Source organism: Pseudogymnoascus destructans, assembly GCF_001641265.1.
Source record: "Pseudogymnoascus destructans isolate 20631-21 unplaced genomic scaffold scaffold_2, whole genome shotgun sequence".
Taxonomy (NCBI): Eukaryota; Fungi; Ascomycota; class Leotiomycetes; order Thelebolales; family Thelebolaceae; genus Pseudogymnoascus; species Pseudogymnoascus destructans.
This window is the reverse complement of record NW_020167521.1, coordinates 744,467-762,269: the sequence shown is the minus strand read 5'-3', so window position 1 is coordinate 762,269 and position 17,803 is coordinate 744,467. Positions and strand designations below refer to the sequence as shown.

The 17,803-nt window shown below is 51.2% G+C and overlaps 4 protein-coding genes across 4 annotated transcripts; 2 read left to right on the top strand and 2 right to left on the bottom strand.

Annotated features, from left to right (window-relative positions):
* Positions 1–2,325: 2,325 nt before the first annotated feature.
* Positions 2,326–4,358, top strand: VC83_00866 (uncharacterized protein; the record flags this gene model as incomplete). The annotated part of the gene is made up of 3 exons (XM_024464553.1): positions 2,326–2,927; positions 3,206–3,597; positions 3,668–4,358. Exons 2-3 carry the CDS (start codon positions 3,248–3,250, stop codon positions 4,356–4,358), a joined length of 1,041 nt encoding a protein of 346 aa, XP_024327736.1. The 5' UTR covers positions 2,326–2,927; positions 3,206–3,247.
* Positions 4,359–10,715: 6,357 nt separating this feature from the next.
* On the bottom strand, positions 10,716–12,949 carry VC83_00865 (uncharacterized protein; the record flags this gene model as incomplete). The annotated part of the gene is made up of 2 exons (XM_024464552.1): positions 10,716–12,709; positions 12,785–12,949. 2 exons carry the CDS (start codon positions 12,947–12,949, stop codon positions 12,497–12,499), a joined length of 378 nt encoding a protein of 125 aa, XP_024327737.1. The 3' UTR covers positions 10,716–12,496.
* A 319-nt stretch (positions 12,950–13,268) lies between these two features.
* On the top strand, positions 13,269–14,930 carry VC83_00864 (uncharacterized protein; the record flags this gene model as incomplete). The annotated part of the gene is made up of 1 exon (XM_024464551.1): positions 13,269–14,930. The coding sequence occupies one exon, from the start codon at positions 13,269–13,271 to the stop codon at positions 14,928–14,930; it is 1,662 nt and encodes a 553-aa protein (XP_024327738.1).
* Positions 14,931–15,194: 264 nt separating this feature from the next.
* Positions 15,195–17,550, bottom strand: VC83_00863 (uncharacterized protein; the record flags this gene model as incomplete). Its single annotated transcript, XM_024464550.1, has 3 exons — positions 17,261–17,550; positions 16,852–17,210; positions 15,195–16,801 (listed from the first exon to the last, which is right to left on the bottom strand). Exons 1-3 carry the CDS (start codon positions 17,272–17,274, stop codon positions 15,195–15,197), a joined length of 1,980 nt encoding a protein of 659 aa, XP_024327739.1. The 5' UTR covers positions 17,275–17,550.
* Between the last annotated feature and the right edge of the window lie 253 nt (positions 17,551–17,803).

Below are 17,803 nucleotides of genomic sequence, written 5' to 3'. Positions count from 1 at the left end.
CTGTTCCTCCAAAGTGATAACAGTGCAGACCGCAGCATACAGTATGTACGAGTTCGGGGACAGTACAGGGTTGATCAGCATTGCGTCGGGTGTATGGAGTATGGGGCCCTCTACAGGGATCAATGGGTTGATCACGGAGCCCTGCATATGGCAAGTGTGGACTCGGTTCGTGGAAGCGATGTAACCTGGGGGGGGATTTGCTGGGGTAAAGGCGCCTGAAGCAACCGCGCGGAAGGTCGGAAATCCACTCAATAACGAAGTGACAAGAAGTCGAACGCTTTTGCCGGCATTAGTACGTTGTTGTCGGCTTCCGAGTCTCTGGGTTGGGCATGTTTCCACGTCTTTTAGGGAAGCCGACAGTCCGCGCCGTGAACTCTAGTGCATAGACCAGGTCAAATGATTCGGATGGGTGTTTCTTTGCCCGATGTTAAAAACCACTACGAGGCTTCAAGGGAGTGGCGAAGTCGGAGCTCAGACAAAGGTATTGTCTGCTTGATCCTTGTGTGGAATGGATAGTCTAAGACTCTGGGCGCGTACCTTCACCGCATGGCATGGTTTGAGAGTGTTACAAGGCTGGAAGTCTCATGTTTGTTGTTGGCCAGTTCAGGAGAGCAAACACCGATGCATGTTCACACACAGAGCAGAGGCCATCTTTACCAAGTTGCGATAGAGACCCACATTATAAACAGCGGTCAAGGGCCAGGAGGGAGAAAGGCTTTGCCGCCGAAGCCGTAGCAGATGGCGAGCATGCTGCCGATCCCGAACCGAAGCATACACACTCTCTCATCTTGCCCGGTTAGAATTGACCTTCTGTTGCCTTGTCAGATCCCATTAAACGCTTGGGCTTCCGCGTCCACTTGCCTGCTAGATCTCCAGCCTTAATGGCTTAAGCGTTGCGGTTTGTGGCGATGCAAGGTGACATGTTAGTTTTGCTAGAACGGAGGTGATCTAGGTGAGAATCGTATTGTACTGCAACAAACAACACTGGTCGTAAATACACTATGAACCAAGTATGCATGGTGAGTAGCGTACCATTCATTCGCACATTTTAAACGCGCTGATTACACAGATAAGAGAATGGAGAGAAGACGGATGATTACAACCGCGGTTGCAACTATCTGATACATACTGCATATCGGAGTCCATACCAGAAAGATCAGCCAGCCATACACGCAGATGTCGGTTTTCGGGGTCCTGGCCCCACACAGATTATTTTACTTCAAAAGTATTTATTTACTTTTGAGTGTTTACTTCGTGGTGTAGGTCCAATCTCTTCCAGCACATACATTACGTCGGTGGCATCTCGACCGAGTACATGATACATACCCCCAAGTGTATTGGGAGCGAAAACGACCAGTCTCAGGGGCTAGCTTGACTCTCTGTACGAGTCCTCTGCCTCTGTATGTACAGCACCGCATTGTACTGTACAACACAAGTAACCTCATCTGTCCAGATCGTCTCACGTTTCACCACCTTCCTGTCGCACTACAAATGTGATCAAGACTGAACCATCCCGCTGGGACACCACTAGAATCGCTCTTGACCCCTACTCAACAGTCGCGCTAAGCGATCTCGATCTCACAAAATGTGACCAGATCTATAGGCCGCTCGTGGACTCGGTGTCGTTGATTTCCGGTACCTTTCTGAGGACTGGCCTCGTTCAGACTTCCCATCAGCCCCCAGCCACTCTCAGAATGCTAGCCCATTACTGGAGGAGCTCGTCCCAAGACGTGCATTGTGACTGGCGGCGGCCGTCAGATGCGATGCGGGACCCACGGTGCTAGTCTGCACATCAGATGCATCGCAAAACACAAGTCTGGCAGTTGGCCGTGTTGAAGTTAGGTCCAGCCTTGAGACACACAATACTGGTGCACAGAAATATGACAGACTGTTCCAAAACAGGCAAGACGCGGCTACACCGAACATTCGGAGACCTAGCAGATCAGTTCCAAGGCTCTATCATTCGCTGCTTAGCCTGAGACAGCGGCTATCGTAGTCTGAAAAGGTACATTCAATTATCATCCCATCCCCTCATACAGCCTTGAGGCCAGAATCCCAGCCAAACATGACGAACAGGTACCATACTCGAACCCCGGGAATGGTTGGAATTGCTGGAACGGATGTTCCTTCTCTTCTCAGCCTGCTCATGCATGCCATGCCATCCATGCCCTCGATGCAACCCAGAGTTGTCAGGGCATGGGGTGAAGGTGCTATAGAGGGAAAGGATAACTGCATAGGGGAAACATGGTATCGGTATCAACTATACGGATGCCAACGGCATATTCTCGATTTCAAAACACTCGCGGCATGCCTTTAGCCAGGTCGAAACAGCATTCCTAGGCCCATAGGAAAGCGACAGGATGCCGGGCAACATACCTAGTTGAACGTGATGCGGTCACAGCGCCATTGTGCTCTTTCCAACAACAGCCTATTCAGTCGTCTTTAGTCACACTGAAACGTTAGTTGATATATCATTCTTAATCTCCCCCAGCCCTAAGACTCCCGCTCAACTTAGACTAACCCCCGTCTTCCAACCATTGCAAGGCCCACTCTGAAAGACGCTAGAACACCTGAACCTTCGAAACTGCGTCGATGACAGTGCCGCGCCGCCGTTTTTGACGCGAGGGGCTCCATTCTGTTGCTTAAAAGATCCCCCCGCCCGCCTCCAAGGGGTTGTTGCCTCGATGCAAGGTACACTACAAGATTCAACGCTCCAAGCTTCTTGTGGAAACTAGCAGCATTCCCAAGAATTCTTAACTATCCTAACTAGACGACTAAGTTTGCATTCCTTGCTCTTTAATCCCAAAGAGGAGAGGAAGAGAAGCCTCCGCACAGTCCCCCAACCACCTCAAGAGGTTTCAGAGAAGGGCGTACAACACGCAGTGTGTTCAATTATAGCCATCAACCAGGCAAACCTGACCCAATCCGTGAGTCTGCATCTAATTTGGCTAGTTCCAGCACAACATGATTTACATGGCTCTTCCCGTCCTTCTCGCTGCAATGTATAAATGACTCTCATCTGCTCTTTCTCATTCCAAATCTTCCCCAAACGCTCTTCTTCCAACCACTATCCTTTCAAAGATATCCTTGGCGGGCCCTCTCAGGTTCCCCCTGCTGTGTCTCCTCTCAATCTCTCCGATTCGTATGTTTATCACCGAGATGCGGCGCCCATGGCGACCTACATGTTGCTGACGTGACTCCCTAGACCGTTACCAACACCCCTATACTCCCTACCGCCTCATCCATCATGGCAATCAGCCCGATGGATGACCACATGAATCAAGGAGGCCCCTATACTCACCACAACGATTCAAACCCCGCCCTCTCCAACACCGCATCCTTCGACTCTTATAGCTCTGGCGACTCGACGACGTCCTGGGACGTAGCTACTCCGTCACCGTCGCGAAGCGACTTCTTTGGCACCTACGACAGGGACGGCTTCTCGGCTTCGCCGGCTCCCATGTTCACCAACTCGCTGGGCCATCAATTCAACGTTCCCTCTACCCACGGTCTCAGCATGGGAGATTCGTCGATGATGTATGCGGAATCCTTCCATAGAAGCATTTCGGGTCAAGATCATATGACCTATGAACTCCAGCAAGTCACTACATTCCCATCGAGGGCCACGAAGTCCATCCACAACGACTCACTGCTAACTTCCCCGTAGCGCACCACTTCCATTGCCCATCGGCTCTCCAGCTTTCCTCCCAGAACAACACTACGTGAGCCCAGGTCAAACATGTTTCGACCCCTTGCGGCCAACACCCCCACCCCTAGATGGCTACTACGACGACCAACCCCGCTACTACATGTCACCCGTCCAAGCCACCTCACACCCCTCCCACTACGCCTCCTCGTCCTACAACAACTACTCCTCCGCCCCCGCCATCCCACCCCCCATCAGCATGCGCCGCCGCCGCGACCACCGCCGCGCCCGCAAACACCCCTCCCACAGCCCAACAATCGTCATGTCCGACCACGGCTACGAAGCCATCAAAGTCCCCGTCGGCCATTTCGAATGCACACAGGCCGACTGCAAAAGCAAAGGGCAAAAGTTCAAGCGCCAAGAGCACCTGAAGCGACACATGCTGACGCACACGCAACCGCGCGACGTCGGGTGTCCGTTCTGCCCGAAGCGGTTCCAGGAGAACCGAAAGGATAATCTGAAGGCACATCTGCTGCTCCATAGTAAGCCGAATGCGGATCGTAAGCGGACGGCGTATGCGCCAGGGGCGGCGGAAGCATTGGAGAGGTTGGGGGGGTTGGGGAAGAAGGGCGATTGGGAGGCGGAGAGGGGGGATGTTAAGGCCATTTGTGAGCAGGCTAGGCGGAAGGGGGAGAGGGAGAGGGGGTTGTGAGTTAGCGGGAATGAGGGTGATAGATGGGGGGATGAGGGAGTTATGATACCCAAGGACGACAGAGGATAATGATGGCATGGGATAATATATATGTGGTAATGGGAAAGATGAGGAAAACAATACTTAGAAAGGGGTTGGGTGGGGTTTGGGAAAGAAGAGGGGAATATCTGGTTTTGCTTTTTGTTTGTTTTTTTGGGGCGCGGCAAAAATAATATAGATAGAATATGCCCACATTCCGTTGGGTATTGGTCATAGGAGGGGGGCTTGCCATAATTATTACTAGAAATCGATATTTTTGTCTGTTTAATTTCTGCATTGTGCCTGGTATGTTGGTCGTGAGATGATGGCGGAGGCAGGGGACGGATGGATCTTTGGTTTGGTTTTGGTGAAGATGATCATATTTATGAACTGTCAGTAACGTGGTTTATCATACGTCGGACATATCAGTACCTCGGACACTTTTCCCGAATTTCCTACCCTCTAACTTCACAACGCGTTTTTTCCACCTTTTATTATGTCAGTGATTACCCAAGAAGCAAAAATCATTCTAGCTATCGAGGCTATCCGAACATCAAAAAATCTAAGTCGTCGGAAGGCTGCTAAGCTCTATGAAGGACCTCATTCTACACTCTGTGACAGAATGAACGGCTGAACTACTGTCTACGAACGCCGGCCTGCAATGATGAAATTAACTATACTAGAAGAGGAGGTGGTTATTCGGAATATACTTGATATGGATTCAAGAGGATTTGCACCCCGGCTTGCTGGTGTAGAAGATATGGCAAATTTTATACTCGAATCGCGTGGAGGGAGGCGTGTCGGGAAGCTCTGGGCCCACCGATTTGTACAACGACGTCCAGAATTGAAGACGCGTTTTAATCGCGTTTACGACTTCCAAAGGGCCTTGTGCGAAGATCCTAAACTAATTGGCGCATGGTTTCGACTAGTGGAAAATATGAGGGCAAAATATGGTGTTTTGGACTGCGACTTCTATAACTTTGACGAAACTGGGTTTATGATGGGTGTGATTTGCCCTGCAATGGTTTATACCCGTGCAGATCGACTTGGCAGAGGTAAGGCAGTTCAGCCAGGGAATCGGGAATGGGCTACAGCGATTGCTTGTATCAACAGTGACGGCTGGAGTATTCCTCCATTTTTGGTAGTTAAAGGCAAGAATCATCTTGCAAATTGGTATACAGATGGCGGCCTTCCACACAACTGGGTTGTTAAACCGACAAGCAATGGATGGACAAACAATGAGACGGGTCTAGAATGGTTGAAACACTTCGACAAACATACTGCTGTTCGTGCAAGGGGTCCATATCGAATGCTGGTGTTAGACGGGCACGGGAGTCATGAATCGGCCGAGTTCCAAGAGTACTGCAAGGCACACAACATTATAACTCTTGGACTACCTCCCCACTCGTCTCATTTAACTCAGCCACTTGATGTCGGGTGCTTTAGTGTGTTGAAGCGGGCATATGGTCGGCAGATTGAGACCTTCATTAAGGCTCATATCAACCACATTACCAAGGTCGAGTTCTTTCTCACCTTTAGAGCAGCATATCTGGAATCCATGACAGCCCAAAACGCCCAGTCCGGGTTCCGCGGAGCTGGCTTAGTGCCTTTCGACCCGCAAGCAGTGCTTTCAAAGCTTGACGTGAGGTTACGGACTCCAACTCCCTCTAGACCCTCTACTGCCAACACCAACCCTTGGGTCTCCCAGACCCCTTCCAACCCAACTGAAGCTCTTTCACAAACAACCCTCGTTCGAAATCGAATTGCCCGTCACCAAGGAAGCTCGCCAACTCCACTCTTCGGGACAGTTATTGCATTGGCAAAGGGTACGGAGCGACTAGCACATGAGAACACCCTTCTGTCTGCTGAGGTACGTACCCTTCGAGCAGCCAACGAAGCCCTTAGCAAACGCCGCAGGGCTAAAAAGGCTCGTGTCCGTGAAGGAGGTGCACTTATAGTAGAGGATGCACAGGCTATTATTGCACAGAAGGATGTGGATGAGCAGGTACGACGCGACGTACGTGCGGTTGGGGGTAGTCGCAAGGAGGGGCAACCGTCTAGGCGATGCTGTGGGATCTGTGGAAAAGCTGGTCATAATGCGCGAACTTGTCAAGAAGCTATAGATATGTCTAGTTCATCTGATTCCGCTTAGTTATAGTTAATTTAATATGTTATGGTTGATTTATTGATATTCAAAGTAGAATGCCAATGAAAAGTGTCCGAGGTACTGATATGTCCGACGTACTGATAAACCACGTTAACGTGCATGTATAACGAAAGTGCCAAACAAGCGAAAGTGCCAAAATCATGCGGTGACCAACCCCCCCAACTAAATGTTAAATTCCTCCACAACAAAACATGCGCCATAAAAATGATGAAAGCAAATTAGTGCTAGCTATCCAAGCTATGCAAAGCGACCCAAATTTGCGCCTTCGAGTTGCAGCTAGGATCTATTCCGTAGACCACCGCAAGCTACGTCACCATTTACAAGGTGTACCTTCACGACGCGATATCCAAGCCAACTTACAGAAATTAAGTAACCTAGAGGAATCAGTTCATGGGCGGGCAAAGGCAAAAAAGGTGCAGCCTGGCAATCGGGAATGGGTTACAGTAATCCAAGGCGTTAGTTCTCAAGGTTGGGCAGTGCCGCCATTTGTCATTGTGGCAGGTAAAATGTCATACTGACATTCGTTGCACTCAGTTTGCTATCAAACTCAAGAGCAAACTTAGAAATCTCCTCCTCAAACCTACAAGTCACCATACATATCTTGGCTTATCACATCAACAACAGAAGCAATACTACTCAACAATTGCTGCAAACTCTTCTACTACATCTGTTTATGCTACATACATCATGGCATATCATTTGGACACTCATTGAACAAGTTATTAAGAAAATCTCCTCCTTAAGGGGGTGGGCCAATACTACCACATGGCATATCTCTACCAACTAGAGGCCTAGGAACATGAACGATAGCTCTAGAAGCTTCTACAACCCTCTATGATTCATTACACGTCATCGCTCCTTAGTTACCCACAAGATTGGTTAAGTTATGACATAATTTGTCTATAGGTACTCTGACCTTGGACCTCCTTTTCACTTCCTATAGGCTAGGAACCCAAGAGATGGTTCTATGGGATTCTCTTACGTTCACTACATGATTAGCAAGCTAGTTGTGGGTCGCACTTGATTTCTAATACATTTACCAAGCCTGGTTAGTCATGGAAAGTCATGGAAAATGAGAGAACTACACTCCTTTGGCATAAATAGGATTGCCCTTTCCTTAAGAAAGGGCAAGCAGGCAATACAGTAAATCGACTAGCACATACCTCTACGTCTTTTCCAAGCTTCCAAGCATTCATCTTGTTACTCCTTGTTTCTGAAAAGTCAGTGAGGTGTTAACCTCTGACTTACCCCTGAGTTTCCAGACTCAACATTTGTTGCAACTTGTCTGAACCACTTCACTACATCACACACCTGATTGCAGCGTTGTGGAATAGTCTAAGCTACAACCCTTTGGCTCTGTTTCCTAAGACAGTGTGTTGTCTTAGTAAAATCATTCCTTCCTTGGGTGGCTAGATTCTCACATCTGGTGCACCCACCATTACATAAAAACCACCTTGCATCTTGGTATGAGAATAGCGGATTTCCAGCAGATTGGGTAATCGCTGTTACTGCAAATGGCTGGACTACAAACGAGAGAGGTATGGATTGGATTCAGCATTTTGAGAAGCACACAAAGCCCCAGAGTGTTGGTGGTTATCGCTTGTTAGTCCTTGATGGTCATGAGAGCCACCACTCAGACAAGTTTGAGGAGTACTGCAAAGAACACAACATTATTACGCTTTGTATGCCTGCTCACTCTTCCCATATACTCCAACCACTTGATGTTGGCTGTTTTGGCCCATTAAAGAGAGCTTACGGTCGGCAAATTGAAGATATGATGCGGGCTCATATTATTCACATTACTAAGGATGACTTCTTTCCTGCCTTCCACGCTGCATTTAACATTGCAATGACAGAAAGCAATATTCAGGGAGGGTTCCGAGGTGCTGGGCTTCTTCCATTTAGCCCTGAGAGTGTAATATCTACACTTGACCTTAGGTTTAAGACGCCAACACCTCCAACCTCTCGCCCAAACACCGCTCAACCATGGGTTTCTCAGACACCAAATAACCCAACTGAAGCTGTATCACAGTCTACTTTCATTAAAAACCGAATTGCGCATCATCAAAATAGCTCTCCAACCTCAATCTATGCAGCTGTTGACCAGTTTACAAAGGGTGCATCGCAAATAATGCATCAATTAGCACTGCTAAAGGGAGAGAACCAAAACCTACGACAGGCAAATGAAGTACTAAGCAAGCGCCGGAGAGCTAGGAAAACACGACTACAGCAAGGAGGATCACTTAGTCAACAAGGGGCGCAAGAGCTACAGGATGAGAGGGATGTTGTGCAGCAGGTAGAGCAGGAAATAAGGGCAAGCCGTGGTCGGAAGCCAAGGGAAGAAACCCGTGCCCGTCGCTGTGGCAAGTGTGGTGAGACTGGACACAATGCGCGCACTTGTCAGATTGTAATAGACAGGTCTGAGGAAGAGGACTCCGAGTAGTTTTAATTAATTTATATTGTTGTGGTGGATTTATCGCAATTCTTATGGGGTAGTCGCGATATTTTGGCACTTTCGCTTGTTTGGCACTTTCGTTATACATGCACGTTAGTAGACAAGTCTCTAAAGAAAGATATAACATTATAATCTGTATCAAAATTCCGGATTGCTTGTTGAATTGCATGTTGGTGCTAATGTTTATATTGTGCAAACACAGTAACATCTAGCGGTTGTAGAATATGCATAAGATGAGGCAGAAACACATGTAAGTGTATATTGTGTTGATGTGCAAGTATTATAAACTCTGGAACTTCATGTGAGACATGAGAGTCCATTATTAACAATTTTGTTCTTATAGATGGTGTATGTTGAATAAAATGCTGTAGATATTCCATTGCAAGCTCAGAGTTTGTATATCCGGAATCGGATACTGCAACTTTCTTATCACCGTGTAGATTGTCATGGTACCAACTTTCCATGTGTAATTTTCCTTGTATAATAAGGAACGGTGGAAGTGCAATGCCAGCAGCTGAAATTGTCTCTATAACTGTAAGACTTTGTCTGTTCTCTGGAGCTTGTATATAAAGCTATAAATATTAGAATATAAAGTAAGATAAGTAGAAACAACTTACCTCCTTTACTATAGATGGTACCAACACATGTTCACCAGTGCTCATTCCTACATGGAATCCCACTTCATCAAAGTTGTAGATATCACCTGCAGTAATATCTAGTTGATTACACACATCTTTAAATTCATAAAACCATTCTTTAATAGCTGATACTTCATGAGATGCATCCCGTGCTGCTTCAATTGGCCGGGTTTTTATTGTATGGAAGTTGTGTTGTTGTGTCTTAATCCATGTCTGGAACCACCGTTATGACGGTGGTGCAAACATTGGAGTTTCTGCTGCACGTAGTTGGCAGATGGCACTGAACACCATAGGCTTAGTTGCACCGTACGCATTTTCGTATGAGCGTTAGATGTATCTTTGTATAGCTGTAACTTGTACATCAGACAGTACTCTGTTCTGGCCTCCGCGTGGCACAGCGGTGCGTTGTGGTGATGCGCGTCGTTGTCGTAGTCGTATAGTCCGGAGCGTACTTGGGTTTACTCTATACATTCGTGCTACTGTAGCACTCTTCTCTGTTGGATTTTCATTTAAAAATCCAATGGCATTTAAAAGAGCTTCATTTTAATTTATTTCAAGTACCGGCATAGTTGTGGTTGTAGTTGTGCTCGTTGTCGGTCGTGTTCATGGTCGGTCGTGTCGCGTCGCAAGTCCGCTCCCGAAGTGTCCCATAATCGCTTTCGCGTCCCAGTTCGCTTTCGCCAACCGCCTCCAGGCGGTGGTTTGAGAACCAACGATTATAGAGGATGTGCATGATATTTTAGCTTAGAAGGAGGTAGATGAGCAGATTCAATGTGACAAGCGCTCTAGAAGGGTCGGTTAAAATGAGGGGCATTTGACTACACGACACTGTGGCACTTGCGGAAAGACTGGCCATTCTTTCCGCAACTGCCACAGTGTCGTATATGTCTAGTTCATCAGATTCCGAGTAGTTTTAATGAATATTATATGTTGTGGTGGTTTAATTGTATTTCAACGTAGTTGGGTAGCAGGGAAGTGATCGACTCGGTGATATGATCGACTCGGTGATAAACCACGTTATAAACAACAAAGTAATATTTATATGTGACTTATTATAGTTAATCTATTTGTTGAAGTCCCTTCTAACTGCCAGCCAGCATCATCCCACAAAGGAGTAAAATCCAAAACACCCCTCCTCGTAACCACCGGGGCGCAGCACATCCGAGCTGCGACCGCATCTACGCCCGAACCACCTGCGGCCGCATCCCAGGCCGGGCCGCGCACCTCGGGTACCGGCGAAGGGGATGATGCGCATGCTGAGGTATCCGCGGGTCTGGAGATGGGTTATGCAGGTTTGGAGATGGAGGGGTGGGGTGGATGTGTTTTGGGGGGAGTAAGAGGGTGCTTGGCCTGAAGAAGGGGGGAGCTCGGAGTGGTATGGGTGAGGCGAGTAATTATAGAGGGAAGGAACGATGAGGCTGTTCTTGGAGGAAGGAGCGATGAGAGAAGCTGTTGGGGAAGGAACGAAGAGACGGTTTATCGAGGGAAAGAGCGAAGAGGGAAAAAGGCAAGGAGGAAGGAACGAGGCTGCTCATTAAGAGGAAGGAGCGACGAGTGTGTTTATTTAAGGGAAGGAGCGATGGGTCCGTTATTGGCAGGAAGATGTGAGGGGTTGGTTATTTAAGGGAAGGAGCGATGAAGTTGTTCTTTGGAAGGAAAGAACAATGAGGCTGTCCCTTGGAAGGAAAGAGCAATGAAGCTGTTCATTAGGGAAAGAGCAATGAGGCGGTCTGTCTGGGGAAAGAGCGGTCCTCCCTTTGGGGGAGGCTGTCCCTTGGAAAATGGAGGGGGGGCCCAGAGGGAGACCGATGGGACCAAAAGGAGAGAAAAAAAGGTCGCCATCAGCCATACAAAAGGCCATGGGGAGAAGGGGGTGGCTTAGAGGTATGAGGAGATCCCGAGGGGGGATGAGAAGCAGCTGGATGGTATCACCGTCGAGGTCAACATAAACATCAACATCAACAATAACAAGCCACGAAAAATACAATGACAACAAGCTCACTACCCCGATGCCGAGTCCCGTAGCTCTCCAGCCCAGGAGCTATGGAGCAGCATGAGGGAGCTACATTCCTTGGTAAGAAACGGCGCAGCAATTCCGTCGGAGAAACGATGATATCCCTCACCGTCGAGGCCTGTGGTAGGAGCGCAGATGGAAAATGGCAGATGCTTACTCTATACGGTGAACAGCTGTCTCTTACCAAGCCTGTTCTATGCAGCTCTATGCAGACATCTGAACTGCATCTCTAGCCTCTGAGTCAGAAGCCAGAAACTTGAAGCCGAAAGACCAGCGACGACGACAATCACGAATCGAGCATAAACATGAAACACGGCTCCCGCGAAACACCCGCACCGGACTCGATCGCCACAATAAACATCTCGATCTTCTCATCCAATCATGCCATGCTCGCCCTTCCCCACGAGACTGACGCGCCGTCACCACGTCGGGAGTCACCGTCGCGTCGCCTCCCACTACCTGGCATTGGCGTGCATGTAGCCATCCAACCACGACATCGCTCCAGCATCGCGCTGTCCCAAACACGCGCCGGCCCCAACTCCAACCACTGACCCTCAGTCAACCGGCCTCGGGATGTTCAGGATGTGCTGAAGACGTGGACCACAGACATGGACACGACACACATGCTTACTGCCTGCTATGCTTACGCTTAGTTGTGCACAGCCGCCTTGGACGCGCCCAGCACTCTGAGCAATCTTGGAACACAGCGGGTCGCGGTAGAAGACCTTGCGACAGCGACAGCGACAAGACAGCGTCTCGGTTTCGCGAAGCGCCTGTGTTTATTTGTTAAAGCGCTCAGTACCTTGACACTCCACTCCACCCCACAGTCGCACACCAGTAAGGGTTCTATAAGGGTACAACGGTATTTTTACCCGCGATTGCGATAACTCCGATAAGCTGCGATAGGGCGACACGACGTCTCGCGAGGCGCGCCGCGGTCTCCTCTCCACCGTGATCACGCCGTGCCGCGAAGAAAGGGCGTTTTGCGCCGTGCAGATGAACGTGGGGGGTAGGGGTTCTAGTATGCATACTTTCGGGGTAGTCTGAGTAGTCTGCATTCTAAATATGACTCAGAGACGCTGTGGTGGGGATGCTTTTTATTGCGGAGTGGAGTCGGCGGCAGGAGACGGTTACTGAGGCCCGCCGGGTCTGCTGTTGACGACCAAGAAACCATCTGATGCCGTCTGATGCTGTGTTCGTGGTCCTCGACGCTGCTTGCCGCCGTTTCATCGTGCGCTCCTCTTCGTCATCCCTGCCTACTGGCGCGAGCGACTGGCGCTGAGCGTTCCGTCGCGGCATGAGGATAAGTAGCAGCTGGTCGCCGGCCATCCCTTTCGTTGGTTCTCTCCTTCTCACTTCTCTCCACACAGAGAATATCCTCCGACTCTTCGCTTTCCCTCTCTTTTTTATCTTTTTTCTTTGGACGAGCTGCGCTTGACGAATCTCCTTGGTCCCTTTATTTTATTTTATACCAAAAACTTATCACTTGATTGCCTTGATTTACTAGGAGCTGGCTCCAGAATCAGACGCACCTACCTACCTGTCTTAATCGACAGTGTCTAATTACGTCGCTGTCACCAACAACCCCTCCAACATCCAACCCCACGTCTCTTCCAACATGGCCGTCGATATGCCCTTCGACTACAACTTCTCTTTCGGACCTGCCACCCCTCCCGACTACTATGAGCTCGCTTTCCAAGACGCTAGCTATCAGCCGGCCTACCGCCGTGCCGACTCCCTCTCCTCGCAGATGTCCATGTACTCCAAGGAGTCCTCGCCTGACACCACCAACACCCAGCTAGCCACACCCATAAAGTCGCCCATCCGCCAGCACGGCCCGCTCCTCCTCCCCAAGATCCGCTCCCAGGACCAGGCCATCGAGTCACCTGCCAAGCGCGTCAAGAAGAATGGCACCGCCGGCACCTGGAAGCCCAGCCACGGCCGCAGCTACACCAACCCCGAGACTATCACGTACATGCCTGCTGCGCTCGCGACACCCTCGCACAGCCGCTCATCCTCTACCCTGTGCTCCCCTGTCTCCATGACCAGCAGCGTCGATGCCCAGTTCCGCCGCGCCTCGAGCTGCAGCCTTGATGGCCAGACCATTGGCAAGTATGGCTTCCCCACCTACCGTCAGATGCCAACGTACATCTCGTCCACGGCCGGTATAGAGACCTTTGTCCCAGCGCAGTACTACACCGCCCCTCCCCGCGAGCCGTCGCCAATGCGCAACTCCATCTCCTTCGACGACTTCTGCGAGGAGCTTGAGCTCGCCCCAGCCCCACCAGCTGATGAGCCCACCACGACACTTCAGGCCTTCCTCACCGCGCCTAACCCCACCCCATCGCTCGTGCGCCAGCTCAACATCCACGTGCGCGACCCAGCCAGCAAGCACTTCTGGTGGGACATCCGCCAGATCCGCCCCTGGACCTCCTTCACCAGCACAACCATAACCTCCATCCCCGGCCTCGCGGCCCTCCTCACCGTCGCCCTCCCCGCCTCCTCCCTCCCCGCCCCCTCCGCCCCGCGCACCACGCACCCCGAAACCGAAACCGAGCTCGCAGCAATCTACACCTCCTTCTACGCCGCCAAGCTCAACGCCGCCCTCGCCGTCGCCCAAGGCACCCGGCACCTCCTCATGCGCGCTCCCACCCCCTCCTCCACCCAAGACGTCAGCTTCGTCAGCAACTACACCGACGACACCTCGGCGCTCATCTTCGGCCGCGGCCTCGGCCGCGTCGTGGGGCTGGTTAAGTCCTTCGATCGCTGGAACTCCGCTATGCGCGTTGAGGGGAACAACAAGCGCGTCGCCTACCTGCGGGGCCTCGCGCACCTGCACCGCTGCATGCGCGAGCACGGGTGCCGCTACGGCTTCCTGATGACGGAGATCGAACTCGTCGTCGTGCGCAACGGCGGGGAAGCAACCCCGCACTTCGGGTACCTGGAAGTCGCCAGCATCCCCCTCGCCGAGACCGCCTCCGCCTCCGACGCGGAGGAGGGGGGAGAAGTCAAGATGACTGCCCTCCTGGCGTTGTTCTACCTCCACATGCTAGCGCGCGACGCGCCGCTGGCGGGACAGGTGGGGTGGAAGGCGGAGATTGGGGCGCCGGCTGAGGGGACGAGGAGGAAGTGTCTCCCGCGCGATGAGTGGATGCCTGCGCCGCAGTTGGCGGAGAAGAGGGAGGCGAAGCGGGTGAGGGGGTGGGTGTGGCCCGAGGAGGCGGTGGGGAGGAAGGAGATGGGGAAGAGGGGGGTGAGGTATGCGGGTGCTGCTGCGTAGTGTATGATGGGGCGCGCTGGACGTGTCGGGGGTTGATGATGTGATGCATCCTTCGTGTTTTGGTGGTATATTATAATAATTGATACGTTTATGGCGATTTGACGGTGTTTTATGGACTGAATTCGTTTGCTGTGTGGAAGATGCGACTATAGCTCCTTACCGACTAATCGAACTGGGTGTTGTTCGCTTATCATTCAATCATCTAAATCATGCACTCATAATTACCCCCGCCCCCCTCGTCTAAACCACACCCGCAACCCCAACCTACTCCCCCTCCCCACCCCTAACAACAACCTCCAACCTCCCCCCCCACCTCCTCTCCCCCCCTCCCTCCCCCTCCCTCCACCTCCTCAACTCAGCCCTAACATCCACCCTCTCCTCCTTCCCTCCCTCCCCTTTCCCATCCTTCTTCCCCCCACCCCCATCCTCAGCCCCAGGATCATCAAAAAACGAAAAATCCCGCGCCCCCGCCGCAGCAAACGCATCCGCATCCCTATCCCCCGACACACTTTCCACCCCCTCCCCCCCCAGCTCAAGTCTCAAAACCCTCAGTCCCGGGCGTACCTTCACCCCTCTACGCCCTCCCTCCCCTCCACCTGCGCGAGCGAGGGAAATAGCCCGTTCCTGTGTAGCAGCGGCTAAGAGAAAGGTTTTAAGTGATGAAAGGAGGGAGGGAGAGGAGAGGGGGGGGATGCAGGTTAGTGTTAGGGATGTGAGGTGGGGGTTTGTGTCTGCCATGTAGGAGCTGATGGGGTGGGTGACTAGTGCGTGGTGGACGCGGAGGGTTGAGAGGCGGGGGGAGAGGGAGAGGGAGAGGTGGTGTGTTGCCGTTTCCACCGGATGCGTGTGCTCGTGCTCGTCTGCCGGTTGTCCATCCGCAGTCGGTGGTGGCGGTAGCGAAGCAGAGTACCTCGTCTCCTTGAAGGGGACATCGAGATCAAGAACTTGTAACCTATCACTCGCCTTTACCAGTCTTAGGAAGGCATCGGAGGTAAATGCGTTCCCGGAGAGATAAAGCGCCGTTAGACCTGCATAGGGCATTATATCCCCCATATCAGCATGCTCCCTCGCGCGCTCCATGAAGGACTCCGGATCATCAGGCGGAGGATGGGGCGCGTCGCGGATGAACGTCTCCTGCTGCTCATCCTCCGCGCGCGGCCGCTCAGAGTACGCAGGCGGGGATTCGAGGTATCTATTCTGCTGCTCTGTAGCGCCGTAGTTCGGAGGACGAGGAGGTGGGGAGGAGGCATCAAGGCGCCAAACGAGGTGTTGTTCCAGATCGGGGATTATACCGTCGGTGAGCTTGTTATCCCTTACATCCAGACTAGCGAGTTGCAGCTGATGCGGGCTTGCAGCCAAGAGCGCGCGCAGGTCTGAGTCTAAGAGGGAGACGTGTTGGAGTTTTAGGGTGCGCAGGAAGGGGAGCATGAGGTGTGAGAGGGGATAGGTTGGGTGGCCGTAGGAGTCGCGGAGGGCGGTGTGCGAGATATCTAAGTAGATTACCTCACTTAGAAACTCCGCTGCGTCGTCTGGACTGAGTATGGTGGCGATGTTTTGGCAGTCCCGCAGGCTGAGGAGGAGTGGATGGCATGTTTCCGGCGGTGGAGAGGAGGGGGAAGGGGGGAACTCGATGTCATCGAGGAAGAGGAATCTGGCACGGGGGAAGTGAGCGGGGAGGTCGCTGAGGAGCTTGTAGACTATGCGTTGGGAGTTCCAGTACCCAGCGTCCATGGTGAGTGCGCGCTGGCTGACGTGTTTGGGGAGGGCGTACATCTTTGGGATCCATTGCTGGCGGTAGTCTATTGTTTGCACTAGGTGTTTGGTGGACTCTCTTGTGGCTGCGATGGATCTGCTGAGGAGGCGGTATTTTTCTGTAGTCTGGTTAGTAGAGGCTTGCGACTGTGGTAAGGGGAGGACGGACCTAGGTGGAAAGGGATCCGTTTGGCACCGTTGCCAATGATGCGGAGAGGATCCTCCCAGAGGTATTTTGCGAAGACGCTGTTGAAGGATTTGTTTACTAGGGAGCAGGTGAGGAGGTCATGCGTTGAGAGATAGGTGGCGACGAAGTCGAGGGGGTCGAGGGGGGTGACTGCGTCTTTGTAGGATGGGAGGGACATGTTTGCCTGTGTTGATATTGGTTCTGGGCTAGCACTGGTGTAGCCTTTGGATTTCCTTGATATCAAAGTTTTACTAGATGAATTAATATCCGGATAGCACAATGCAGGGTATATATGTGATAACGACCCGTGCCGTAACAGGAACGATGAGGCAACGTCAGGTCTATATATCAGTCAGTTCAATCCTGACCACCCTCACAAACGTGCAAATACCTTGAAATGCCCATACCATCAGATCTTTATATCTCCACCCATTACCATAAAGCGTCGCACGCACCTAGCAAACCCCCAAAGAATCGTCCCGCAGGGCTGACCTAGTCTCAGGTGATAACCGTCTGCACGACAAGATGAGATGCGGCTGAGTACCGACTCCACTGTAGGTAGCCTTGTTATTAGTAGGATTTGCATTTAAAAACCAGGAAATATGCTGTGTCTAAAGTGAAGCAAGTTTACTAACTGGTTTAAACTTTAAACACACCGAGTTGACGATGGTGGCCCAGCCGTTGTACAAGCCACTGTCGGGAAAAAATTACACCGCCTCCGGACAAGTTCATCAACGAGGACGGCAACAGACAAGATATTTATGATTGAAATAGAGAGTACATATATATAGTAAATTTGATGCTTTCCAATCATTCTCCGCTCTATATAAAATATCCAAATATACTACTTACTTACGCAGACATCCAACGTCGTTTGGTATATTCGCTCATTCGCTCAGATGCCGCTTTCTCCATCCATTTCTCATACCTATCC